At 35.7% G+C, this 25,200-nt stretch overlaps 3 protein-coding genes, 1 non-coding gene and 1 pseudogene across 6 annotated transcripts; all 5 read right to left on the bottom strand.

The window, feature by feature from the left end:
* Positions 1–354: 354 nt before the first annotated feature.
* LOC107787139 (CO(2)-response secreted protease-like) lies at positions 355–7,460 on the bottom strand (annotated as a pseudogene).
* A 1,687-nt stretch (positions 7,461–9,147) lies between these two features.
* Positions 9,148–9,219, bottom strand: TRNAE-UUC (transfer RNA glutamic acid (anticodon UUC)). The gene has a single exon. It is a non-coding gene; the product is annotated as a tRNA-Glu (tRNA).
* A 1,049-nt stretch (positions 9,220–10,268) lies between these two features.
* On the bottom strand, positions 10,269–15,685 carry LOC107787138 (la-related protein 1C). The gene is made up of 6 exons (XM_016608663.2): positions 14,996–15,685; positions 14,254–14,794; positions 14,019–14,181; positions 13,767–13,857; positions 12,405–12,476; positions 10,269–11,088 (listed from the first exon to the last, which is right to left on the bottom strand). The coding sequence occupies exons 1-6, from the start codon at positions 15,473–15,475 to the stop codon at positions 10,783–10,785; spliced, it is 1,653 nt and encodes a 550-aa protein (XP_016464149.1). The 5' UTR covers positions 15,476–15,685; the 3' UTR covers positions 10,269–10,782.
* A 921-nt stretch (positions 15,686–16,606) lies between these two features.
* LOC107787136 (peroxidase 64-like) lies at positions 16,607–18,632 on the bottom strand. The gene is made up of 4 exons (XM_016608661.2): positions 18,113–18,632; positions 17,802–17,990; positions 17,392–17,554; positions 16,607–17,222 (listed from the first exon to the last, which is right to left on the bottom strand). The coding sequence occupies exons 1-4, from the start codon at positions 18,332–18,334 to the stop codon at positions 16,825–16,827; spliced, it is 972 nt and encodes a 323-aa protein (XP_016464147.1). The 5' UTR covers positions 18,335–18,632; the 3' UTR covers positions 16,607–16,824.
* Positions 18,633–20,304: 1,672 nt separating this feature from the next.
* On the bottom strand, positions 20,305–24,958 carry LOC107787137 (expansin-A11-like). Of its 3 annotated transcripts, XM_075245224.1 has the most exons (5): positions 24,803–24,958; positions 23,621–23,666; positions 21,855–21,999; positions 21,403–21,724; positions 20,377–20,958 (listed from the first exon to the last, which is right to left on the bottom strand). In XM_075245224.1, the coding sequence occupies exons 3-5, from the start codon at positions 21,994–21,996 to the stop codon at positions 20,649–20,651; spliced, it is 774 nt and encodes a 257-aa protein (XP_075101325.1). In that variant the 5' UTR covers positions 21,997–21,999; positions 23,621–23,666; positions 24,803–24,958; the 3' UTR covers positions 20,377–20,648. The 3 variants fall into 3 exon arrangements, with proteins under 3 accessions (NP_001312358.1, XP_075101325.1, XP_075101324.1); XM_075245223.1 differs by lacking the exon at positions 24,803–24,958 and having other exon boundaries at positions 23,621–23,698; NM_001325429.1 differs by lacking the exons at positions 23,621–23,666; positions 24,803–24,958 and having other exon boundaries at positions 20,305–20,958; positions 21,855–22,047.
* Positions 24,959–25,200: the final 242 nt, after the last annotated feature.

The following is a 25,200-nucleotide window of genomic DNA, read 5'->3' as shown; positions in this document are numbered from 1 at the left end:
TAATACAATAGTGTTTAAGCAAAAGTGATTGGGTTAGGCCGAACCCGCACCTAATGGACTAGCTCCGCCTCTGCTAATGCACATGGACACTTCAACTTGTGCCAGGGTAGAGGTAGATATAGCCAAGTGGATTAAAGACATAATTGTCGCTCACCCATGGTACATGGACTGTTTGTTTTGAAGACACAAGACAAACCTAGAAAATCTAGTGATGCTACAATATGTTATGGCCCCCTTAATATGTACAATAAATATTGTCTTTGCAACCAAAAACTAGGTAAAAAATAAAAAGTTAAACCCTAGGGTGCGCCACAGCTGAACTTTCTATGTGATAATTGCCCTACAATCTAAAGAGAAAGTAAATAGCGATGGTTGATAACATAATTGTGCTCATGGATGAGTGATACTATAATATACAAACTTTCTAGATTACTAATTAGTAGCCTACAGTTCTCAAATAAATACTCCAAGATTACTAATAAAGTTACAGTGATGTGTTGCTAACATAATTGCCTTTATGCATGTATGACATTGCATACAAACTTTCTAGACTAGTTAATAGTCTACAGGTCTGAAAATGTTAGCAATAGACTTATGTTAGTCACTCTTACTTACAACAAATGGGCTTCGGACTTTGTACTTACCATTTGTCCAAGTAATTGAGCCAAACAGGTCTTCCTTTGTTGTAGATGAAGCTCTAAAAGACACTTCATAGCTTAATTTCTTGCTATTATTTGTAAACTCCAGTTTACTCGGAATCACTTGGACTCGCAATCCAGTTGGTGCCTCAACAATCGCAATATATACCGATGCTTCTTCTCCCAACATTAGTAACAATTCTAGTAACTTTCTTGGTTTTATATTTTTTGAGACTAGAAATAGCAATTGATGGGTAATTCATATTAGAAACCAATTCAGAGCTTGAGTTTTTTGGGCATGAAAAGTCTTTAGGAACTGTACTTGAGATCAGCTTTATCTTTGATTTGTCATAGCCAACAGAACAGAGGAAGTGCAAGTAGTCGGCAACATCTGTCGCGTAGACTAGACCTGGTTTTAATGGACCTGAAGTGCTTGCTTCTCCTGCACCTATGTCATATGGTGTTGCCTTGGATCCAAAGTTTGTAGTGATTGGAGCCTTCAAATTGTTTGTCTGAATAGCTGTTGGAACAAAGTTTGAAATAAGAAAGGATATCAGTGAAAGAATGTTGACTAGTTTACTACTCCCGTTTCATTCTATGTGTCTTAGTTTGATCGTGCACGAAGTTTAAAAAATTAAGGAAGGATCTTGAATCTTGTGGTCTTAAACTAAAGATGTTCGTAATACACCAAAATGCTCTTGAATCTTGTGGTCTTAAATATGCCACGTGGAATGTTGGAGCAGGGGCGGCTCAAGCACATGCGGGCCTAAGGCCAAAATTTAATAGGAGGCCTAAATTTTTAAAATGAAGTTATAAGATATATTGTTATCTGAAATCTAATCTTCTGGCATTTTGAGATAGAAAGTTGTTAATGATCTTTTTTATAATCAACTTTTTCTAATAATTCTTTTTCAATTGATATTATAGACAACTCATTTAGAGAGTGTTTGGCTAAGCTTATAAGCTGGTCAAACTGGCTTATAAGCACCTTTTGACTTATCTATGCGTTTGGTAAACACTCAAAGTGCTTATAAGCCAAGTGCTTATAAGCTAAAATCAGCCATAAGCCATAAGCTGGTCACCCCTAACTAATGGCTTTTCAGCTTATAAGCACTATTAGTTTGACCAACACTTTTACTAGTTTATCCTTAATAATATTTTCTAATTCACAAAATATTTTTCCTAAAATAAATTTCTTGACTTTCTCTTCATTCCATATTCGTTATTAATTCTTTTCTTTACAAAAAAAAAAATTAATTTATAATCTTTTGAAAAAAGTTCAAGGGTATTTTAGTCATTTTAACAAAAGAACAACTTATCAACACTTTTTAATCAAACACATAAACTGTTTATTATCAGTTTTAGCACTTCTATCCAAACACGTAAATGCTTATTTTAAAAATCAGTTTCAGCACTTTAAAAATTTTTTTAGCACTACAAGCTTATCAGCTAATCCAAACGGGCTCTTAGTCTTTCTTCATATATTGTTGATTTTAGATAAGATATTATAGAGCAATAGAAGTATAAAACTATTGAAAGTTTAAAAGTATTGTTGAACACTTAAACTAATAAAATCTTGGAGAAAGAATGTGAGTAAGAATAATAAAGAGAAAGACCAAAAATATGTATTTGAAATATGAAGAGATTGGTAAAAAAAAAGATTGACTTGAACAAATTAAGAAAGGGAGAGTAAAACTTTTACACGTTCTCTAATGAAGGAGTAAAAAGTAAAAAATTGGAACGTTGGAAAACTATTCATCTACCCATTTTTAAGTAAGTCAAATTATTACTTTATTTTTATATATATAAAGATCTTTCTTTCTTTTATATTAAAAACTCTACTTTTGTATTAAAAGTATTAAATATTATTTTTTAAACACTTATAAACCTATTAAATTTGGGGGTCTAAGGCATAGGCCTTACCTCTTATAACATTAGAGCCGGCCTTGTGTTGGAGTTAAAGAGTTACTAAATATAGAAAGAGACATTTTTTTTTAAATCAGACTAATATGTAAAGTAACACACATAAATTGAAACAAATGGAGTGTTATTAAGTTCCTTACCAGTGGTCATAATAGCTGACTTGATAGCGGAGGGACCCCAGGTGGGATTTTGCGCCTTGACAGTTGCAGCAATGCCGGAAACGTGAGGGCAGGACATAGAAGTACCTGAGAGTATGTTGAACATTGGTTGTTTATTTCCAGGCCAAGCAGCAAGAATTGTTACCCCTGGTGCTGTAATATCCGGCTGCAAGGACAAATTAAAATCCATTTAGCATGTGATTTGTTGTATCTGTCTAGAAAAAACTTGTATTTAGAAAACAATCAAACATATCAAATATATTTAGCCTTACTTTGAGTAGGTTAGGGGTGTTTTCTACAGGGCCCCTTGATGAAAAGTAAGGCACAACAGGAGCTGGTTTATACTTTGTTGTGGAAACAGTTGGTAGAATTGATGCAACTGGATTCCTTCAGAAGTTTGAAAAATCGTTAACTGCTTGCGCACTTAGCAACAATATAAGATCAATGATATAGGATAATGTTTTTTGTACACATTACAGAAAATGGCTATGAGTAAAATATTGTCGCACTTTAAATCATAAGTTCAGTGATCATAAATAAAAAATTTAGGATTGAGTCACCTTGGCTTTTTTGTTGGATTTGCATGCCTATTTGGTTTTCCATTGTCGAGTGTTGGACCTTTCAGGGATTTTGATTTTCTGAGGAAAATAAGAAAAAATCTATTTATTTTTAAGTGAGAAGTAGTTTATAGACTCTAGTGCAAAAGAAGGAGAGCTTTGTCGCAACTGGTAAAGTTATTGTCATGTGACCAGAAGGTCAGGGGTTCGAGCCGTGGAAACAACCTCTTGCAGAAATGCAAGGTAAGGCTGCACACAATAGATCCTTGTGGTCCGCCTCTTCCCTGGACCCCGCGCATAGCGGAAGTTTAGTGCACCAGGACTCTAATGTAAAAATCTTTAAGTTGGATTTCCACAAATCGAATATAGACAGAGATTACCTTGTGGATTTGATGTAGGAGAGGATTTCAGTACCATCTTTTCTAGAGATTACAGCTGCTGGGAACGATTCGAATTTGGGTGCCACTGTTCTCAGATCATCATCTATTAGTATAAATCCAACTCCACCTCGGCTCTTTACTTCGAGTAGCCTGTCATTGGGTGAAAATCCATCGTTCTGATGGTTTTCACATACAACAATTTTCCCCTTGACTTTGTTTTTGTCTAATGAATCAGGAACGCAACCCCTGAAACACCATCATTTTTAGTTACAGTACATATTAGTGTACTATTTCATATCTTTGCGAGGCACTAGAAAATGTGGCCTGACATTCTTGACGCATATATATACCTTGCCTCTTCCTCAGTAATACGCTTGTTTAGTTTAGCTGAATTGCCTTGAATCAATGGGTAGACCGGAGATTTTTTCATATTACCAAAGTTTATACCTCCACCCTGAAATTCAACAAGGATATTCAAGCAAATGTTGATACAAAACATGAGAAGAAAGCAAAGGATTGACGAATAGTACTGTAGGCACAAATGATTAGTACAGTAGCATTTACCTTAATCAGCTTGTTTCCACCTAAGATAATATCTGTCTCGAAGTCACGGTCAATGGTGGTAGCTGCAACAGTGAGAATCCAAGGAGCTGTATTGACAACAGTTTTGGGATCAGGGCCACCATTTCCAGCAGAACAGATAACAACAATGCCCTTTTCCACGGCATGAAATGCTCCTATGGCAATAGGATTTTTTGATAACTCTTCAACTCCAGGTGATGAACCAAGTGATAGAGATAAAATATCAACCCCATCTGCAATTGCATCATCAAATGCTTTCATGATAGCTGATCCACGGCATCCATTAGACGTGCACACACGATACATGGCGATTCTTGAACTTGGAGATCCGCCCTTGGCAGTTCCTGCAGCAAGTGGCATACGTAAGTGGTGTCAACATTTGAAGAAGGGTACAAATGAATAAATTACTATAATGTCAAGCAATATCATATTTTATATTTATATCTAATATTTTTATTTTCCCTATTTATCTATATAGACTATTTAATAAAAAAATTCAATGAAGCGCTTGGGACAAGGTATATCTGCCACTACCTGCAGCTAGTCCATTGTAGGATGCACCTGCAACATGGCTCCCAGCTGCAGTGGATGCAACATGAGTACCGTGTCCATTCTCGTCCCTAGCTGTGCCATTGATTTTCATTCCACTGTCATCAAAGTCCTCATAAAATCTTGCACCAACTATCTTCCTATAGAAAATTTCAATCATCACAGAAAGATGAACAGATATTATATATCCTTGTTATATGAATTTTTGAGGAAGGGAAGACACCTGACTAACAAGGAACTGACATAAGAGAACGTAGAAAAGTGAAACCATATACGAACAAAGGCTGATCCGGGATTTTAATTTTATGGGTTCAACACTCGAGTTCAACTAGTGAATCCATCAACTTGTTTGAGTTATGTTCATAGTTCAATATTTTCAACAATTTCAGTGGATGTTACATAGATAAATCTTGATCTAGACTAAAAATTATGGGTTCAAATGAACCCATAACTATACTACTGGATACGCCCCTAATCAGGGGCGAAGCTATGTTGACCCAAGGGTGGTCAACTGACCACCTTTCGCCGAAAAATTATACTATGTATAAGGTAAAATATTACTTGTTATTGATTAAAAATAGACTTTGAACACCCTTGCATAACCCACTGGCAAAGGAATTTTCTGGTTTCGCCATTGCCCCTAATAACGGGAATGGGAAATATTTACGTAATCATAGCAAGGTAAGTCACAAGTTTCATCTATACAAAATGCAGAGCTGAAAACAAAAGGTGTAAATATGAGGAGGAGAAAGTTAGTTACTTGTTGCATTTGGAAGCGCCAAAATCATGACCTTCCATGCAAATTCCTTTCCACCGGGCTGGAACTGAACTCATACCCTTGTCGTTGAAACTCGCTGATTCTGGCCATATTCCTGAATATGATTTCAGTGATTTTAAATAACTACTACAAAGAAAATGCAATAAGCTTGCATTATAATATTTATGATATTAATTAGTAGGAAATATTAAAATGTCCTACCCGTATCTAAGATTCCAATTATGGTGTCAGCTACATTTGGTGATGAATCAGAACGAGAGCTTGGACTTGAATTGGTTTCGTCACCGGTTTGATACTTCAAGAAATCCCATGAACGTGTAGTGTGGAGTTGCAGCACTGGATCAGGGAAAACAGAGACAACTCCAGGTCTTTGAGCAATGGATTGGGCTTCAGATTCTGATAAACGCGCCGCAAATCCTGAGAAACCATTTTCGTAGCGATGTATCACTGCATTCTTGTTTCTAAAACAAAACAAAGCAAAAATTTATGTTTGTTTATTTCATGGTGGTAAAGAGCAATGAGAATTTCCGGAAACAACAAGTTAGTCTACCACAACTTAAGTTTCTAGCCTGGTGACAAATTCACCTAAATAACTTACACAGGAGATGTTCAAATTTACCCATCAATTATACAAATTTCTCAATATTAAAAACTTTTGTCATTAGTAAATCGTCTCGTGTTTTCCTTAATTTTAACGAAGCTCCAACATAGACAGGCTGGATTCCATGTGTCATAATATTTCAGGAGAAAGTCTATATTTACCCGTCTGCTTTAGCTATACTTTAAAACTATACTCTGTTATATTGCAGATAGGGGCTGCAAATCTGAGCTAATTCGCTAAGGAAAGAATATAACTGAGGATACAATAAAGATATCCCCTATTTAATTAGTAGAGCGGTATTTTTGACCATTTTTCATGTTTTATATATGGACAGCAGGGGCGAAACTCACGCTACAACCTATCAAGGGTGGTCAATTAACCATCATTTATTGAAAATTTACATTGTGTATATTAGTAAAATATTAGATTTTAGAGATATATAACATATATTGAACACCCTTTATTATGATTTTTTTTTCATTTCTTTTATGTTTGAACATACTTGAAGAAATTGCTGAGTTCGCTACAGATATACAGTGTTTGACTAGCTACACAAAAATTTAAAATAAAGAAGTTGGGACGTAAACAAAAAAGAATAGTATAACATACCAAAGGTTTCCTAGCTTCCGTTTGGCTATATCAAATTTGTTTTCAAATATCTGTTGGTTTATAGATTTTTTGGCAGATTTTGAAAACAAAATCTTCAAATTCCAAAAACAGCTCTAGAGTAGTTTTTGAAAATTTTCAAAGTTTTATACTCACAAAACTTCAAATTCTTTTCAAGTAAAATGTATATCCAAACACAATTTCAACTTTTAAAAACTATTTTTCCTCATCTTCAAAAACTCATTTTTTTCAAGTTTTAACCAAATCTATATTCAAACGCTAGCCTAGTATCTAGTTGTTTTCATCAGTTCTTAAAAGAGCTGGTCACTGAGGGACGAGAGTAGTGTTAGAATTAAAGAATTTCCAAATATATATAAAGATTTTAATCTTTTTGAAAATGACAAAAAAGTAAAGATAATAAACCAGCCTTTTAATCAATGAGCTGATAAGCTGCGCTTGATCATTTCTTGTGCCACCATTAGATGAAGCAGCAGCACCCATATAAACGATATAAATTCCATTGCTTTGTGCTTGAGAAGCTGACTCGGCTTCTCTAATACAAGAGACAATCATGAAAAGAGAAAAGCAGAAAAACAAAGAAATTTCTTTCATTTTGCTGCTGGTAAATGTTGATGAGAAGTCCGTTTAAAGGTATAGAAAAAAGCTTAATCCCAACAGTCATGTTCTATATATAAATAAATAGAATAAACAAAGCACTTAAGTAATGGCAATTTTTGTTGGTGCATTCATATGTGTACGCACTGCCCATCAGTCATCCTCTCAAAGTGCGTTTATTGCTTTTCCAAATTAAAACGCCCACTGACTGATGACTAATAGTCTGTTGACTCCCTCTTTAATTTTACTATTTTAGCAGGAATACTTTAATTTCTTTTTTTCTTTTCTTTGTATCTCATTTGGTGTTATGTCCTTTCTATTTCATTTCTTAAAACATACATTTGCAGATGGAGACAAGGTGCCTTGTTTCCTTTGAGGAGTAACAGTTAGTAATAATAACAAAATGAAGCTTCTCCATGTGAAGTATTAAGTGGGGGTGTGGACATAAGAGTCGTGAAATTAAGTTGAGAATTATTTGAAAATTAGAGAATACAATTTGGAGCTGTGTTTTGAATTTTTATGAGTATTTTGAAGTGAAAATTTTGAAAAATACCTTTTTGGATTTTTTTCAAATTTTGAAAAATACAGAAATTCAACTTCAAGTGAAAATTTGAAATTCTCGTGGCCAATTTGACTGATTTCGAAAAAGTAAAAAAAAAAAAGGAAATCTTTTTTTATGGCCAAACGGACCCTAAAGATTCAAGGACTATTATTTATAAGCAGATTGTCATAAGTCTACCATTAAAATTGTATGCATATGATAAAAGCCCATGGGTTCAAGTCGTCAAAATAATCTCACGTAGAAATGCAAGATAAGATTGTGTACAATAATTCGACCCAACATGATCCAACTAGCTCTTTCCCGAATCCAACACATAACTCGATTTTTGTATTGTTGTGCACTAGGCTGCCCTTTAATGTTCATCGTGATCATATTTTTAGTGTGTGGGATCGCGTCCTAAGTGCACGCCTGTAATACTCAATCCATTATTCAGTTTCTTGAGGGAATGATGACATAAACACCAGAACTTGATATCGCAATAGATAAACCATTAAACTTAATAGAGTGGGTGTCTGAACTTACGTACGCAATTGCTTTATATATAGTCATCAAAGATCTGTTAGTGCCCATCTATATTCATATTTTCAAGAGGTGATGAATGGAGTAAAATAAAATGAGAAAATATATATAAGTAAACAGAAGTTTTGCATTTTAGAAGTAAGCTTGTTATTTTTATTGCACAGCTTCTCACTTTTTATTTTTCTTTATGTATTTAAGTTGACTGCCGTGCAAAGTTCAAGTCAAAACTAAAATGTAGTTCTTCAATACACAATACAATACATATATGTAATTTTGTCAGGCCACAACAGATTTCAAAGAGTTAGACCACCATTCCTTCTACAGATTTGACACAAGCAAACTCACTCCTAAGATATCTTATATAAGACTTGTGAACATAGTGTCCAATCTTCCTAAAAAGTGGAACAAGCACATAACTATTAAGATTGTTTAGATTTTATATAATTAATAAGTGCTTTACTTGCAACCTGATAATTTTATATCGTTTAAAAAAAAAAAATTATATTCAAGAGGTTATAAAGACTTATTCACTTTATTTTTGCTGCTACGATTGTATTGTAATTCGTTTTAAGTTTCTGTTTGGAGCCCCTGCAAAAAAAACATTGGTTTAGTTTGGTAAAAAGGAATAGAATATAGTGGAACAGTAGCAGGATATTTGTTTGCATTTCAAAAAAATGAATTCCGTTGCCGGGAATCGAACCCGGATCTCCTGGGTGAAAGCCAGATATCCTAACCGCTGGACGACAACGGATGGTTATTATGATAGCTTCGTGTAGTTTTTATTTAAATGTTTCTGATTGGGCGATGTCACACTTACTTCTTAATTACTACTCCCTCCGTTCCAATTTATGTGAACATGTTTGACTAGGCACGAAGTTTAAGAAAAAATGAAGACTTAAAATTTATGGTCCTAAACAAGTCAAAAAGGGACCTAGAGTATTTGTGTGGTTATAAAAGTTTCTCATTAAGGGTAGAATTGTAAGTTTAAGCAAAATTGTTTCCAAATTTAGAAAGAGGTCATTCTTTTTGGAACGGACCAAAAAGGAAATAGGTTCACATAAACTGAAACGGAGGTAGTATACATTAACATGTTAGCTGAATACTAATACTCTCTGCATGATGGCTTCAGTGATACAGTAACCATAACAATATTGAAACAAATTGTATAATAATGAAGCTACAAAAAGACCTATTTCTCTCAATGTCTAATATAATCTAAGGGTCACATTTTAGTAGTGTCGCCTACATAACTTATGTCGCATTAAGAAGACTTAATTACTAACGTACATAGCTTCCAGAAACTTAGGGGACAAATCTGTTAGTCCTTCTAACATTTCAGCAACCATTTTGCATCTCAAAGTCCAAATCAGTTTGGTTCGATAGGAGAAGCCATTTCCCCTTTCACGATTCAACATGAACTGAACCACTAATGGGGAGCAAGTTTTCTTTGGTATTCTGATAATATTACAGCCATAAATTTCATGAATTCAGACTCTTCTAGAGAAATGGTCAAAAACCACATAGTTTGTTTATTCCTTTTCACTTAAAGGCAACCACAACTCATGCAAGCAATCGGGTACATAACGGAGCAGGAAGATTAATTAGGGATAAAACAAACCATATAGCGTTATTAAGTAATAGTACTAGAACTTGGAAGGAATTGAACATTCTATTCCATGTTCAATACTTCAACACAGATTTCTCCCACGCTAAGAGAAATTTTGCAATAAGAAGAGCAGAACACAAGAGCTGTATAAAAGAACGAACTATGCTAAAGCTTGATCATAGGAGGCGCAAAAGGAGGCAAAGTGAAACTTAAAAAATATCAAAATACAAAAATAATTGAAGCAGATATGCCTAGATAAGTATAACAAAATCAGTAGAGCTCAACTGCTCTCTTTAACAGCCAAGAACTTTTTACATTTCAGTAACTTTCTACTGATTTCCAAGCACACAGGAGACAAATTACCCCAAAAAATTCCTCACTTCAGAGCACAAAACAAATCCACGTCATTGAATTGCAATGGAATCCCACACTGCATCCATATTGCAAGTGTACAAGCCAAAAAACTAATAACTTCAGGCCAATCAACTTTGTATCCTTTTTATGTCCCCCTTCTTTTCATTCTCTATACCAGATAAGTTATACGTTATTTGTTTTCCACCTACTCACCTCGAAAGGTGCAAAAATCTGGCCTCAACAGGGTCAAAATTGAAGCAATGATGTACCTGTCAATTTTCCAAAGACATGTTTCCTTCAAGACAAGAACTATCCAACATAGTCCAACAACCATGACTGAAGATGCAAAAACTTTCAACAAACTTGACTGCTTCCTGCGTGGCTGGAACAGATTTCTTCAGCATTACCTTCCTGAACCAATTTTGACTGGCTAGTCAATTCCTCCGACAAGCCACTGACAGCCACCTCGACCTGAACATCTCGCCTATCCACATCATTACTTTTGTCGTTACCTGATTCATCCAAAGAGATCTCCTGGAACGAACTCATTAGGGCATTTTCCGTCGATTCACCAGGAGTTTGAGAGCCTGAATCAGCTGTAAGATGGCCAGAAGTATGTATCCATTTCTTCCAATCATCACGTCTCCTTACCTTATCATCCTGAAAAATAGTCATAATAAGAACATGCAACATCAGAGTTCAATTTTCAACAGCTCAACAGCCCACTACATGTGAATCCAGGAATACAGTTCACAGCGCATGCTCTTGCTACATCACATTGGAAATTTCTTATGAATATATGACAGAGGCAAATCCAGGATTTTAATACAATGGGTTCAGGACACGTGTTCCAACCATTGAATCCAGCATCTTGTTTGAGTTACGGTTCATAGTTCAGTGTTTTCAATAATTCCAGGGGGTAGTGGGTTGGTTTACACAGATAAATCCAAGTCTAGGTTAAAAGTTATGGTTTCAAATGTATACGGATATAAATAATTGGTTCATTATAAAATCTCTGCAAGTATATCGTCAACCACATAACACTTAAAAACAACAGCTCTCGAAACAAATACAGGTTGTTAGAATCAAACAAGCTTTTTAACTGCTCCCTAGTCCCCAGTTACTTAATCCCAAAACCGGTTGTGACGTCATAAGATATGATTTGAAGAATTAATAAAGGACTTGGCACTGCCATTTTTTTTAAAAGAGAAGCCCGGCGCACTAAGTTCCCGCTATGTGCAGGGTCCGAGGAAGGGCCGGACCACAAGGGTCTATTGTACGCAGCCTTACCCTGCATTTCTGCAAGAGGTTGTTTCCACGACTTGAACCCGTGACCTCCTGGTCACTCACATAACAGCAACTTTACCAAAAAACTAATTAAAAGGGCAAAAGAGACGAAGGCCAAAGCATTGACTGAAGAGGGGGGCAAAGAGATATTCGCCTTTGACTTCTTCTCCGCCTACTGACTGCTACTCGGCTAGATGCTCCTATTTCTTATTCGTAGATCGTAGATTAAGATGTTATTAGGTAAGGAAAGTCAGTCCTTTCATTCCTTCCTGAGAATAGATCCCCAATAGCTCGCAGATGAGGAATTCTTCCGCTACGACCCTTAGGCGAGCTAATCAGTCTTGCTTTGCCAAAAAATCCCTCCTCACTCTTCTATTTATTGACTTTTGGGGTAAGAAGCATCCAATTCCATGTCTTAAACTCAAGCTGGACAATTCAAAGACAAATAACGTAAGCAACCTTTACGCATCATCGGTGCCATAGTATATAATAATGGACAAAAGAAGAGCAGGGTAAACAGAATGATCGTGTTGTAAGCCTGCAACTACCATAATTTTCCAAAAGGCAAGTGATATTAAATGAAGTACTAATCAAACTGCAGGAATTCCCACAATTTTCCAAGGCATTAGTTGCCTTCTCCAATATGATAACAACCAGAGTTGATTTAGAATTTTTATTTCACATAATACCTGCACTTCCACAAGCGTTGAAGCCCTCAAACAGTCCAAGATAAACTGGATGTTGTTTGTCAAATGCCTAACCTGAAAAAGCAAACGATAGAGCAAAACCTTGATCTGTGCATGGGCAATACTAACACAAAAATGAAAAACACCGAGAAGGCAAGAAAATGTTGCCCTGTTGTCAAAGCTCAGCATACTGTACAGAAGAATAATTTTCAAAAATATAATTGCAATTTCAAGTCAAAACTCCTATATTTAAAAAAAAAATCAATATCTCAAGGCAGAACTCGCTAAAAGTCATTAAAGTCTTTATCTAGTTGACACGATGAATACTAAAAAAGTTTAGAAACTTTCAATGATGGAGCAGTAGCTTTAGTCACAAGATCAAACATAAAACAAGAAAATAGAAATAAATAAGTTGGGTTTCATCATTTGATCGATAATATATGGAAAGTCCTACATATCCCTTTGATAATAGCAAAAAATCCGTGACTTAGATGTATAATTACATCAATTTTAGATCAAATAAAAGTAGCAAAAAGCCAAACATCCATTATGAAGGATTGGTACAAATTGAAATTGGATATAGACACAACAGGATATAGACACAATGCTCCTGGAAACAGTTGGGTGAAAGAAAAGGCAATGTTAGATTTTTGGTAAATTTCAGAACTCAGAAGAGGTTGGCAAAATTTAAAATTTGGATGTCGAGTTTGAACTGAATATAGGAGCGGGAAATGAACTTCCATTTTGACCTTAGATTTCAGAAAGAGCAAGAAATGTAACAAACAAAAGAAAGTTATGAATGGATCTGCAAGATAATTAGTTTAGTTTAAATGAAAGCTACTTCTGTCAATTGCCATAATATCTTTCATTTGACACACTAATCAAAAAAGAAATTATCCTTGAGCAGACAGTATCAAAACTGGTAATATAATGCTAAAATCAACAGGAAACACTGACATGAAATAGGAAGATATTACAATCCAGCAAAAATCCTTTTTAAAGTAGGTTTTCTTTTGCTTCAATGCCCTCCAGAACTACAATTAACAGATACGCTGAAACTAGACTGAGTAAAACACTTCCTAGAGATATTACTCCATAATCAACCAATGGAATCCTCAATGAACAAGGTTCAAGAAATTATGTATCTAATAAGTATCAGTATTCACTGCTAAACAATTTACGTCCTAATAACAGGAAATCAAGAGGAAGGAAGAGGAGACATGAAGCTACTTTTCGTGGAGGTATCTGAGGTCTCAAAACAATTTATATCTAATAGGACCATAGGAGGTAAAAATCTCAAGACTTCTGAAGCAGTGATCAAACACCTTCCCATTAAAATCGAGAGCCAGGTTAAATATCACTTACACGAGGAAAGTTAGCAATCAATTCAATAGGAACCCAGCCTTCTTCATCCATTTTTGACCTCAGAAAGTCATCTTTCACCAGATTATCATCACTGCAACAAATAAAAGATTCTGTCAGCAGATTCTCTTAAAAGAACTCAAGATTAAGGGGGAAGAAATTGAAAGGAATCACAAAATTGGCTTTCATAAGGGAGGGAAGAAAAGACAAAAAGAGAAGAAAAAAGAAGGAAAGAATAGTCCCAATCACAAATACCTGAAGTAATATTCGATCTGTTTAACCAACAAGGCAGGTAAGTTTGGATCCACGACTGGAAAAAAGAAAGGTGGTGGTGGTGGAGGAGGTGGCGGGATAATTGGAACACCCCTAAAGGACTCTGGAGGCATTGTGGGGACATATATGAATTGAGGTGGCATATCTGAAAGGAACCAAAGAAATAAGTGAAAATTTTCAGCCTCTAGATAATGAACAGATGCTAAGGAAGACTTACCATATCCCACTGGACCAGCAAAGGGTCTCAAAGGTGCAGGCATAAATGGGGCAGAACCAGGGGACTGGGGTGTTATAAACCCTACAGGAGGAGGGACAAATTGAGGGGCTTGGTGAACATCTCTCCGATCTTGATCACGCCTACTATGATAAGATCCATCTCCACGGGGTCGGCCCCCAAAGTTGCCCTTCCTGTTTGGATTTCTATGTGAAGATTGATCACCTCCATGTGGCTGAGAAGGAACTCCTCCAACGGGTCTAGGACCTCTCACACGAGGATCAAGAACAGGAGGTAACAGATTCCCATAAGGCATCACAGGAAATGGTGGTGGCAATGGCGGTGGGGGTGGAGGTGGAGGTGGAGCTCGACTAAAGCCGCTCTGATTAGATCCACCACCCGGGCCACTACCAACACTGCTACTGCTGCTGCCACCGCGATGCTTCATTGATCTTTGTCTAACCGGCATTGTATGATTTGCATTTGAATGTGAGTTTGCATTACTATTAGCTTGTTTTTGCAGTAACGGTGGAATGACAGGTCCCTATTCATAAAAATACCAACATCAATCAAACATACAGCTAAAACAAATCCTAATTCCTCTACCTCAACAGAAAAACCAATGCAGCCATTTTTTTAACTCGATTTCATAAAGCCTAATTATACACATAAACATATACGAAACAACATACTCGGAGCAATAATAAAAAAAATAAAAACATTAGAAAATCCAGAGAAAATGAACCTGAGAAAGTGTGTTTGATCCATCTGCAACTGGTTTCGATGAATCCGAAGACGATTTCGGAATGGCCCGAGTAGACTCAGAGAGAGCAGGCCAAGCAACAGCACCACCCATAACCGAACCGACTTCAACGACGCCGTTTAAAGGTTTGTTCCAAGCAGGCTTTTTCGGAGGACCTAAAGCATCATTAGTACCACTGGAGTTCTCAGGCTGACTATCGGAAAACTCATTCTCCGGAGAAATTTTCTGAGCCGAGCTATCGGGAACCGAAACTTTCTCCGGCGGTAATGGTGATGCTGACGGGGAGCGAGGAGCGGTGACCGTGGTTGCTTCAGCGTCGCTGCCACCGCGGACGACTTGTGCCCAAGGCGAGGTTAAACTCCGGCGAGACTGAGGACTGTTGACGGCGGAGCTACCGTCGGCGGTGGTGGCAGGCGAAAGCGGCGAGTTGTTCGATGCTGAAGAATCGGCCGGCATGGCCATCAAAAAATAGGAATCTTCTGGAAACTTCAGCTGGAAAATTCGAGAAGAGAAAGCGAAATGATCAGAGGAAAATGAGGGTTCAGGTGAGAAGCTGAACGGGAAAACTAGGGTTTTCAGTGATCAATGCGAGTGTTTCCCTGTCTTTCCAAAAGTTTTATTTTCCTACTTTATTAAAATTTTCGTTGTCGGAAGAGAAAATGTAATTTACTTACTAAAAAGGCTCAAACATCATACTTTTGACCAAAAGTAATTACCCAATATTGCCCTTGTTGTTGAATTAAACAACCCTAAATATGCTAGGTGGTAAAGGACAATTTTTGATCAACACCAAACATAAATGAACATTTTTGTAATTTTATCACCCTAAACACACGGCGAAACCTTTTTTTCTTATAAACAAAGTAAATTATGGAGTATTAATGAAGTAATCCAGTCATAGGTACTAAAGTAGTGTAAGCCTCGTTTACAAGCCAATTAGGAAATATAATTTTAGATTGTAAGCACTAGATTTTAATTGGATTTTCTAGGTCCACTTACACATATGGATTTGAATTAAATCTAATCTCATTAGGGTTGAACAATTAATTTGGATAATAAATGAGTTTATTTTATTAGTTTTAAGGCCAAGGTCCATTTTATATTGAGATACAAACTCATGCCATATGTCACGATAGAGTGTCTAATGACATGGTCTAACCAATTAAATACAATCTTATATAAAGTTCTTGATCGGCTTAATTAATCACATGAGACTGCTCGTAATCATTTGGATAAATTGTTTTAATATATTATCCTTTTGAACCAAAAAAACAAACTTATATTGGTCTGGAATTAAATAAAGATCGCACTATATTTGAAATAAGTCAAAAAAATATAAAATGAAAGGAAAAAAGAAGGGTTCTTCCTTATTTAAAGTTCTAACTAACTCTCCCATTGATGTCAGTCCTTAACTCATTATAACCTTATCTAGTATTTGAGGGGTGCATACCTTCCAAATAAAACACTTTTTTGCATTTAATTGTTTCATTGTCCAAAATAAAGAGATGCTAATTTTGGACTTGACTGTTGACAAGGTTCAGTTTGAATTCTAAAATCAAAACGTATAAGACAATATTCTCTGCTCGGACGAAGTGTGCAATTTCTTTCTAAAGTTTATAATGCAGTTAAATCAAGTACAAACAAACCATGCTTAAACAAATCTTACATCAAATCCTTTCAAACTTGACCACAAAATACACACAATATGAGCTTTGTTTTTTTCATTTGATCCTTAGCTCTTCTGAAAAAATTAATTATCACTACACAAATGAAGAGAGTCCAATTTACAGTAAAGAAATCATGCTTATCACCTAATTAACAAATCTACAGTTTAGCCTAACCTCTTGTCCACCACCCCTGATACTACTCATCTTGATCATAGAATTGGCAAATGCTTTAAAGAACTCATCTTGGGAGTTGGCATACTTTGAAACTAGTGTTTTGGTTTTTGAAGAAGTGAGCAAAGCTTCATCTGAAGAAAAAAGGCTTTTGCCCTGCATTAGTAATTTGTAGTAGGCGTTGTCGAATAACGTTGTAGTAGAATCCATGGTAGCTCCTGCATTCTTGACTTTGTTGTGCATGGGGCAAACGTTCTGCAAACTGGCTGCAAATGATGCTTGTAATGTTGGATCAACAATGTGACTATTGTCGAAGTTGTGGATTCTGTTTTGAAAGGAAGAACAATGAGAGAATCCGAGAGTGTGCCCTCCTGTAAGTGAAACAAGAAATATCTTGAATCATTTCATTAACTAGCATGATAAAAATTCCACTAAATAGAGCACATGCAATGGATACAGAGGTTTCATATGTCCAACGCCGACTAGTTTAGGATTGAGACATGGCGTATTAATTAGTTGACTTAAGTGTAGTTTGTTTACCTGAAAGTGCAACCAAATCATCCAACGAAAGGCCTCTCTTAGAGAAACTCTGTTTCAGTTGAGAAATGTTGAAGGTGGGAGCAGGTAATTGTCGCGTTTCAATGGCCTTTGAGATTCTACCATCTTTTCTTCCTTTTGGCACATCCCAAGCAGGACCTCCCGACTAAAATTATATTTTTCAAAGTATATGTGTTAGTCTTTAAAGCCAAAAATATATGAGTTAAAATCTTCAAACGGACTAGTACTCAAAAAAGAACATATGGAGTAATATGTGTGTATGTTAGGCTTATCGTGGAAGGGTAATAATAACACTATTTTTTCATATTTCCCTTTTGAACAAAAACTCATGTTGCACTATTATTACTCTATCTTCTTTGCATGGGGTAAACTGTAGTTGAAGTAAAACTTACAAGAGCAACAGCATCTCTAGCAGCAAGAGCCACAATATCAGAACAAGAGACAACTCCAGGACATAGCTCCTCAATTTGTTTCTTAGCAATGTCAATTACATAGAACGCGTGCAATGAAATGTTAGCTGGTCCATCTTTTTCTGCTTTGTTGTTTCTTGTCGAATTCAGCAGCACAGACCCGTCACAACCCTTTCATATACATAATAAGTATGCCACAATAAGTTACTAAAGAAAATATGTAACTATTGCAAAATAAAGAAGATGATAAGTGCTAATGTATACTCCATATAGCAAGAAGAGTAGAAGTTTACTCTGATGAAGCAATCGTGGAATTGCATCCTTAAAAGCGCGGCTGGTACTGTTTTGTCATTCAACATAGCTTTGTTGACAACTTTGGTGATGGTTGATTCGGCCATGGGGCATGTCTGATCATAGTAATCGGAGCTAAGGGCGATCACCGCAGGCTGTAGAGAAGTTGACAAGAGTACAATAACAGAAACTAAAGCAATAAGAGAGCTAGGTAATGTCATCATAATGATTGAAATTTTCTAAACTTGTGCTCAATCTAGACTTGGCAGTTGATTATGAGAGCTAACGAGCTAAGTACGATAGATATTTAAATGGTAGGGACTGAGAGAGAGGGCAAAACACTACAAGGAGAGTTGTTATAGGGGATTGGATATGTTCGTTAGTAAGTTTGTTGAACTAGAACAATTATAGGGAAATGAAACAAGACTTGTTTAATTAGCACATTTTTACTAGCTAGCAAATATTGTCAATCAATTCATTCTAAACAATTGTGTACTTATACCAAGAAATAAATAGTTTTAAAAAACACAGAATAAGTTGGTTATAACAAGATTAACCACAAGCTTAAACTTAAGCGTTATTTTTAGGTTTTGATTAGCAGTTGTAAAGTGCGTTTTCTGAGGTAAGCAAAACGACCAAACTTTTTCCACTTTGAGGAATATTATTGTTGCATTGCATTGATGGACCAGCTGAACAAATAAAGGGAAGGCCATTTATTAAAGTAGCCGAAATTGTGGCTGAGGGTATTATTCTTGAATTTCAAATTCTACTCCCTCCGTTCACTCTTGGTTGTTCACTTTTGATTTCATGCACCCTTAAGAAATAATAAATTAATGAAGTGCGTAATATATGCATATTAATTGATGCATATTTTTATGAATTTGAGAAAATAATTTAAAATGAGTAACTAATACTGTGGGTATATGAAAAAAAATTGTCTTCTCTTGATATGCTAAAAGTAACAAGTAAAAGTGAAAATCTATTTTTAAAATATTGGACAAGTAAAAATGAACGGATGAAATAGTTTCCAACGACAAAGGTTTGCCGGGCAACTAAGCAAGTACTGTTAGTTTTGCTGGCCAACTACTTTTGTCATCTAACCTACTTCAGCGTAAAAGCCGAGTAAGGATTTAAAGTTAGTGGATTTAATTTTTTCATCTCTCATGCTTAATCTCACTCGAACATTGTCGAAACAGATTTGTATTTATCTTCTCTCTTATGCTGATGACAAAGTAAAAGAGAAACGAATTAAGGTCATCAAAGAATTTATTTGAATCTCGAATATGTTCATCTAGATATTTTACCAAAATGAGATTTACTGTTGTAAAATCTGAGCACAGTCACCAAAATTACAAACAATAGCAACAAACTCATTATAGTCCCAACAAGTAGGGTCAGTGGGGTCGGGAGGGTAGATAGTATGCAGACGTTACCCCTACAGTGAATGTAGGGAGGTTGTTTCCCGTAAATCCTCGACACGAGAAAAAAATGAAAAAAGATCGACAATCACCAAAATTACAAAACAGAGAATTCTCGGTTGTGGCAGACAGTGGCGGAGTCGGATCTCCGCGAAGGGGGTTCAAAAAGAAAAAAAGTTAAAAAAGATTGTAGTTAGTGGGAATTGAACCTATGATCTCCGCGGCAGAATGTTTTTGCTACATAAAAATCTAAAGCAACTTCTTATAGTACCTAACTATATTAAAAGGCACAAGTCACTGTACAAGTATTTTAGCACACTTATAGTATGTTTGGCCAAGTTTATTTTTTGGCCAAAAGCACTTTTTTTTTTTAGTCAAAAGTATTTTTTTGCCAAAATTAAGGTGTTTGGTCAAGCTTTTTGAAAGAAAAAAATGTTTTTGAGTAGAAGCACAAGCAGTTTTAGAGAAGCAAAAAAAAATAGTTTCTCTCCAAAATTATTTTTTTGAAAAGCGCTTTTGAGAAAAATACACTTAAAAGCACTTTTTAAAAGTTTGGCCAAACATGTTGCTCAAAAGTATTTTTCAAATTAATTAGCCAAACACAAACAACTTCCCACCAAAAGTACGTTTTTGATAAACACTTTTGACAAAAGCACTTTTCAAAATAAGCAAATTTTAAAAGTTTGACCAAACAAGCTATTAGTACGTATAATGCAAATATGGGAAACCAGAGCAAGTTCACACGTACTACTACCACTATATGGCAGAAAATACAGTAGGGCAATTGGTACAATATGTATAACATGAAAACTATCATATTGTAAAGTTACAAATATAAAGCACATGTATTCAGCTTGAAGATTGCAGCTGAGGCAAAATGTCTTATTGATCTTCTACTACAGAGAAATGCCAGTAGTCTACATACAAAGAAATAAGTATTTCAACAACTCCTGTTACACCAACTTTGGACAAGAGTTTATGGGCTTATTTACCTCTAACTCCTCAACAATCAAGACTCCAGAAAACAAAAAAAGAAAAGCAAAGGTCAGGGTAGGGCTGCTTTCGTTAAAATGTAAGCACACCACTGCCTGTGAATCCAAGAACTCTAAAATCCTTTGCTTTATGAGAACTGAGTGGGGCTTGAAAATGTCTGCCCAAATCGCCAATTGGCGGGGACAATGTTTAAGAATGTTTTTGTGACACCATCTGTTGTAGTGACCCTAAAGGAAAGTGATTGTCCATTGAGATAAGTGTTGGATTGAAAATTGGCTCCCCAGTTGTTAGACATTGTCATCCAATTTGTTCTTGACCCTTTGATTTGAACTGATCGAACTGATCCAGCCCCTCCTACATTGCTTACCAATACTAGCTCAAAATAGTCCCTTCCATTGATTGTGAATCTAACTCCACCACGTTTCTTGCATGGAACCCTGCTCCACAAAATTAACAAGAAATTTATAAACACCCACTTTGTCAAATTTACTTGCCTAAAAAGTTAGTATTAACTGCCAAGAATCTTATTCATAGTTGATGAGCTATAATAAGTAATTTATAAGTCATTGAATGAGCAAGTGCTCATGTTTTTTTTTGTAGGATTTAGCTTATATATACACGTACATTGGAAAAGAACTTTTACGCTATCAGTATTTTAACATGTTATAGCAGGTAACCTGTCTTATTTTACAGATCGCTAAGGAGTATCGTTTAGGTGATTAGATGGTGCAAAATCTTTTATACAATTTGAGTGTATAGAAGCTCAAGTCATTTTTAAGTACTACTATTTCTTGTTGAACCCTGTGGATTGCGTGATATAATTAAAGCCAAGAACCTTGAATCAAAGCAAAACTATTTTCTTTAAGAAGATATTACTCTACCTTTGGTAGAATACAGGAATAATGCCACCTCTGTAAACGCCAATCTTTTCCCAAGCAGGTTGAGCCATATCGAAATGTTGTCGAGGAGGGTTACACCAGCCTCCATTGTCACTAGGAAGTGCATAATTTGGTGGGCAAAAGTTCGTAGCAGTTATGGTAACAGATACTCCCTTCTTGCACCATCGCGGTTCTGCATAGAAATCACAAATGATCTTGTAGCATTGCCCACAAGATCCTCCACTGTTGAATAGGGCAGTGCTCAATGCAGCACTTCTAGTTCCATACCCTGTTGAATACAAGTTGCCATATCCACAAGCACCCCCTGTCGCACGTTACACAAAAATATTTAAACTATATTCATATGGTCGAACTAGTTTGGGGTTAAAGATACTTGGTTGATATAATGATATAATAAAGGTTGAGTAGTTTGTTTGGAAAATATTGGTACTTACCCATTGTACCAGAAGCATCAGCCCCACCATAAAAAGTGGCATGAGCTCTCATCCATCCTGAAGCTGTGAAAGCATTTGCATTGAAGAAAATGCTAAAGAAACCTATTATGAAACCCAGTGCTAGAATGCCACATTTGGCCATTTCCTTTGTAGAAGCAAGTAGCAGAAGTAGAAATAAGATTGAGGAAATGGAATTGGGATGAGTTTCTAATAATTTGATGGGTTAACCAAGAAAAGTAGCTGCTACTTAAATAGGTGTGCAGTTTGTTTAATGCAACCACCTCACATGCCCAATCACTGCAAGTGGGGGGTGAGGGGGGCTAGGAGAAAAACAATATTTTATATTGAAAATGAATTCTCTCTGCAGAATTAAATCAATTATTCCCACGTTCGTTACCTTTCCCTCAAAGTCCACACTGTTTTCCCAACAGATAAGCCGTGAATTAATCAGTTCTGTTATTGAAACAAAAGACTAGCATCTCACTTGCAACATAAAATATACTTTTTCCCTTGAATTTGTAGGCAAACTCACATGCCTTTGCTTTGACCTTACATTCTTTAGTCCCATCACTTTCATCTATTAGCACATGCATGTTGGTGAATTCGTTTTTACTTGTCTTCCAAGTCTAATAATATGCAATTCTTGTACCTTATGGCTTATACTATGTGCTCATTCTTTTCTATATCCGATATGACTTGTACCTAAATGTGTCTCGTTTTGCAGAGTTTAAATTCTTGAAATAGCTAATGTATGGAAATGTTGTATCATGATCATGTTCTTGGGAACCGTACCCTACCCGCACCTTACCTCCCTGAGATTTATTTTCTAACTTTATTACTATTATTATCATTATATATAGGGAAAAGGGTAGGGATAATAAAGTAGAAATCGAATATTCACCAGCTTGGTGAACTTCAAGTAGCCAATCGATTGGACTACTGAGATTCTCCGCTTTTTCTGAGATAGATGAAGAAGGTTTTGCGAAACAAAAAGATAAAAATTTCTTTGGCAGTACTATAAACAAGGAATTCAAAAAATGCTGAAATAGCACTGCTAAAGTTGAACTCACGATCTAAAATATTTTTGGACCTCTTTGCTATTACGCTTGAAACTTAATTACGTTGTATTATAATGGGATTAAACAATCAAAATATATTCAAGAAAAAAATAAAACCTATGCATAGTATATATGATTTTGTGACAAAGCGGAACTTCTTCAGCCAATGTAGTTCCTCCATAAAGGGAGGATGTGGGGAAAGGACTGAAGGTCTAGGTCTCGAATTCGTTCTAGTGTTAGATTCTAGTCATTTGGTCGAGCTAAAATCATTTCTTAATGAGCTTACAATTAATAGTTTTGTACTACAAAAAATTATGGGATTCTGTCACGACTCATTTTCTGAACAAGCCGAGACCGGCACCCGATCACTAAACGTGACCGAGCGAACCATCTGCGCCTATCAAATCTATTAAAACTTCAAACTTTATATTCAACCAGGCAATACTTTAACCAAATACTTATAATTAATTTAAATATCTAAAATAAACTAACTCCAAAACTTTATTCGTAGTAACTAATGAAATATTGCTAAGTTATTATTAAAAACATCTGAATCTTAACCTACCGACTGTGTCTATGAAGTCTCTACTGATAAACTGACGCACTGCTCAGGACATAAGATTTCCTGACCAGTTTTCTAAGTAAACAAAGAAATAGCTAAATAATGACGACTCAAAGGAGTACTCCACGAACAAAAACGGAGCTCACCAATAGCACTGGAAGTGAGGGAAGTCCTAACCCATAGCCTGCCCGCCTGCAAAATCGGTGCATACGTTGTACCACAGACCAACGTAGGTTCCCAAAAGAGAACGTCAGTACCATCCATTGTACTCAGTGAGTCTCAACGACAGGTGACAAAACTTTAATAAAATATACATTACGAGCAAATGTTCTAAATGCATAGAAAACGTAAAGCTTCTAAAAACAATTCTAAAATAATTGTATAACAACAGTTTATGAATATTCTAAAAGAAATTCTTTTCTTTTTCTTTCTTATAAAAAAAATACTTCACTTTATACTTCGGGAGTTCCAACTATCCTAACTTATTTCTGTCTTAGTCACCGTGTGATCGGCACGGGTTCGATCCCAACCTGATCGAATAGGCCCAATCCATGAGGTGTCACTCATTTCATAGTTCTCAACGCTCATATATCATACCTTAGCCTGGCTAAGTAAATTCTCAGCAACGAGACCCTCGGCTCGTGTGCTCCCTACTTTGGCACAAGTAGTTTCAGGAAGTCAACGCCTTGATTAGGACCTTCGGCCTGGACGATCACCCCTTCTCAGAATAGAGGATACTCCCAAAAAAATTTTCTTTCTAAAACTTCTTCTTGTGACTTTTTAAGTCTAAATCTTTTAAACATACTCATATGGAATCCTTAAATGTAAGGTATGGCATAAGAATGAAATAAACATTCAAAAGTATTTCTAAAGATTCTTGCTTCTTCATGAAATTTTCTTTTTCAACATGAAAATGGCCTATAAGAATTACACAAAAATCTAAAAATTTAAGGACATATATCAGAATAAATCATCTAAAATTTAACTAAAATAATTCTAAGCTAATAGGTACTCACTCAGTCCAATTAAGTACATATTAACTCTTTTAAGCAATTAATCAAACATCTTGTATGCGTGCTTTTGTGAGTTAAACCACTTTAGTAAAGGGTTATATCAATTTACCTCAAAACTCCTTGAGCCAATACGTAGGCCCCAGTCCAATTTATACCCGTCAAATAATTAATTCTACAACAACCAGTGCATTTGAATTAATTTTAAAGTTTCACACCTAAACATAGAACTGTTGATACAGAGGAAGAGGGGAATTAACTATTCAATTCCTACCTATTACTACTGTAGGATAATTGACAATCGAGAATTTTATATACCTGAGTTCTAGAATTAGTGATTTGTAAAGAGCCTTAGAATTTTTCGTTGCCTGCGTGAGTAAGCAGCCTCTGTTTCGTGGCTCTCTGTTTCGTGAGGGAAAAGAACACTAGTTCTGTTTTTCGTCTAAGATTTTTGCCTTCTGCCTTTTGCGTGAATGTCAGAACTTGATTCTGTTTTGCTTAAGGCCTGAAGCCTTTTTGTTTTCCAATAGTCCATTTTATGGGCTTTAGGCCTTTTTTTAATTTAACTTAACTAATAATTAATAATATTCACTTTTAATAATTAATAATATTAAAATTATTAATATTCCCCTAATTGTATATCCAATTATTTATAACTAGAAAAGTAACTCAAAAATCAATCACAAGGGTTTAAATCCATAATAGAAGTATAATTT

Source organism: Nicotiana tabacum, chromosome 23 (assembly GCF_000715075.1).
Source record: "Nicotiana tabacum cultivar K326 chromosome 23, ASM71507v2, whole genome shotgun sequence".
In the NCBI taxonomy this organism is placed as follows: domain Eukaryota; kingdom Viridiplantae; phylum Streptophyta; class Magnoliopsida; order Solanales; family Solanaceae; genus Nicotiana; species Nicotiana tabacum.
Note: the sequence above shows the minus strand (reverse complement) of the source record. Positions and strands in the feature narration are given on the sequence as shown.

What these genes read in the sequence shown, in the direction of transcription:
- LOC107787138 (XM_016608663.2), bottom strand. Translation starts at nt 15,475, where the DNA reads ATGGCCATGCCGGCCGATTCTTCAGCATCGAACAACTCGCCGCTTTCG. An exon ending in GATCAAACACACTTTCTCAG is followed by an intron (nt 14,795 to 14,995) that starts GTTCATTTTCTC and finishes TTTTATGAATAG; the next exon opens with GGACCTGTCATTCCACCGTT. An exon ending in TGCTGGTCCAGTGGGATATG is followed by an intron (nt 14,182 to 14,253) that starts GTAAGTCTTCCT and finishes GGTTCCTTTCAG; the next exon opens with ATATGCCACCTCAATTCATA.
- LOC107787136 (XM_016608661.2), bottom strand. Translation starts at nt 18,334, where the DNA reads ATGATGACATTACCTAGCTCTCTTATTGCTTTAGTTTCTGTTATTGTA. An exon ending in CTAGAGATGCTGTTGCTCTT is followed by an intron (nt 17,555 to 17,801) that starts GTAAGTTTTACT and finishes ATATAATTTTAG; the next exon opens with TCGGGAGGTCCTGCTTGGGA. An exon ending in TGATTTGGTTGCACTTTCAG is followed by an intron (nt 17,223 to 17,391) that starts GTAAACAAACTA and finishes TTTCACTTACAG; the next exon opens with GAGGGCACACTCTCGGATTC.
- LOC107787137 (XM_075245223.1), bottom strand. Translation starts at nt 23,683, where the DNA reads ATGCACCGATTTTGCAGGCGGGCAGGCTATGGGTTAGGACTTCCCTCA. An exon ending in CCTCACTTCCAGTGCTATTG is followed by an intron (nt 22,000 to 23,620) that starts GTGAGCTCCGTT and finishes GCTTCTACAAAG; the next exon opens with GAAATGGCCAAATGTGGCAT. An exon ending in ATTCCTGTATTCTACCAAAG is followed by an intron (nt 20,959 to 21,402) that starts GTAGAGTAATAT and finishes TTTGTGGAGCAG; the next exon opens with GGTTCCATGCAAGAAACGTG.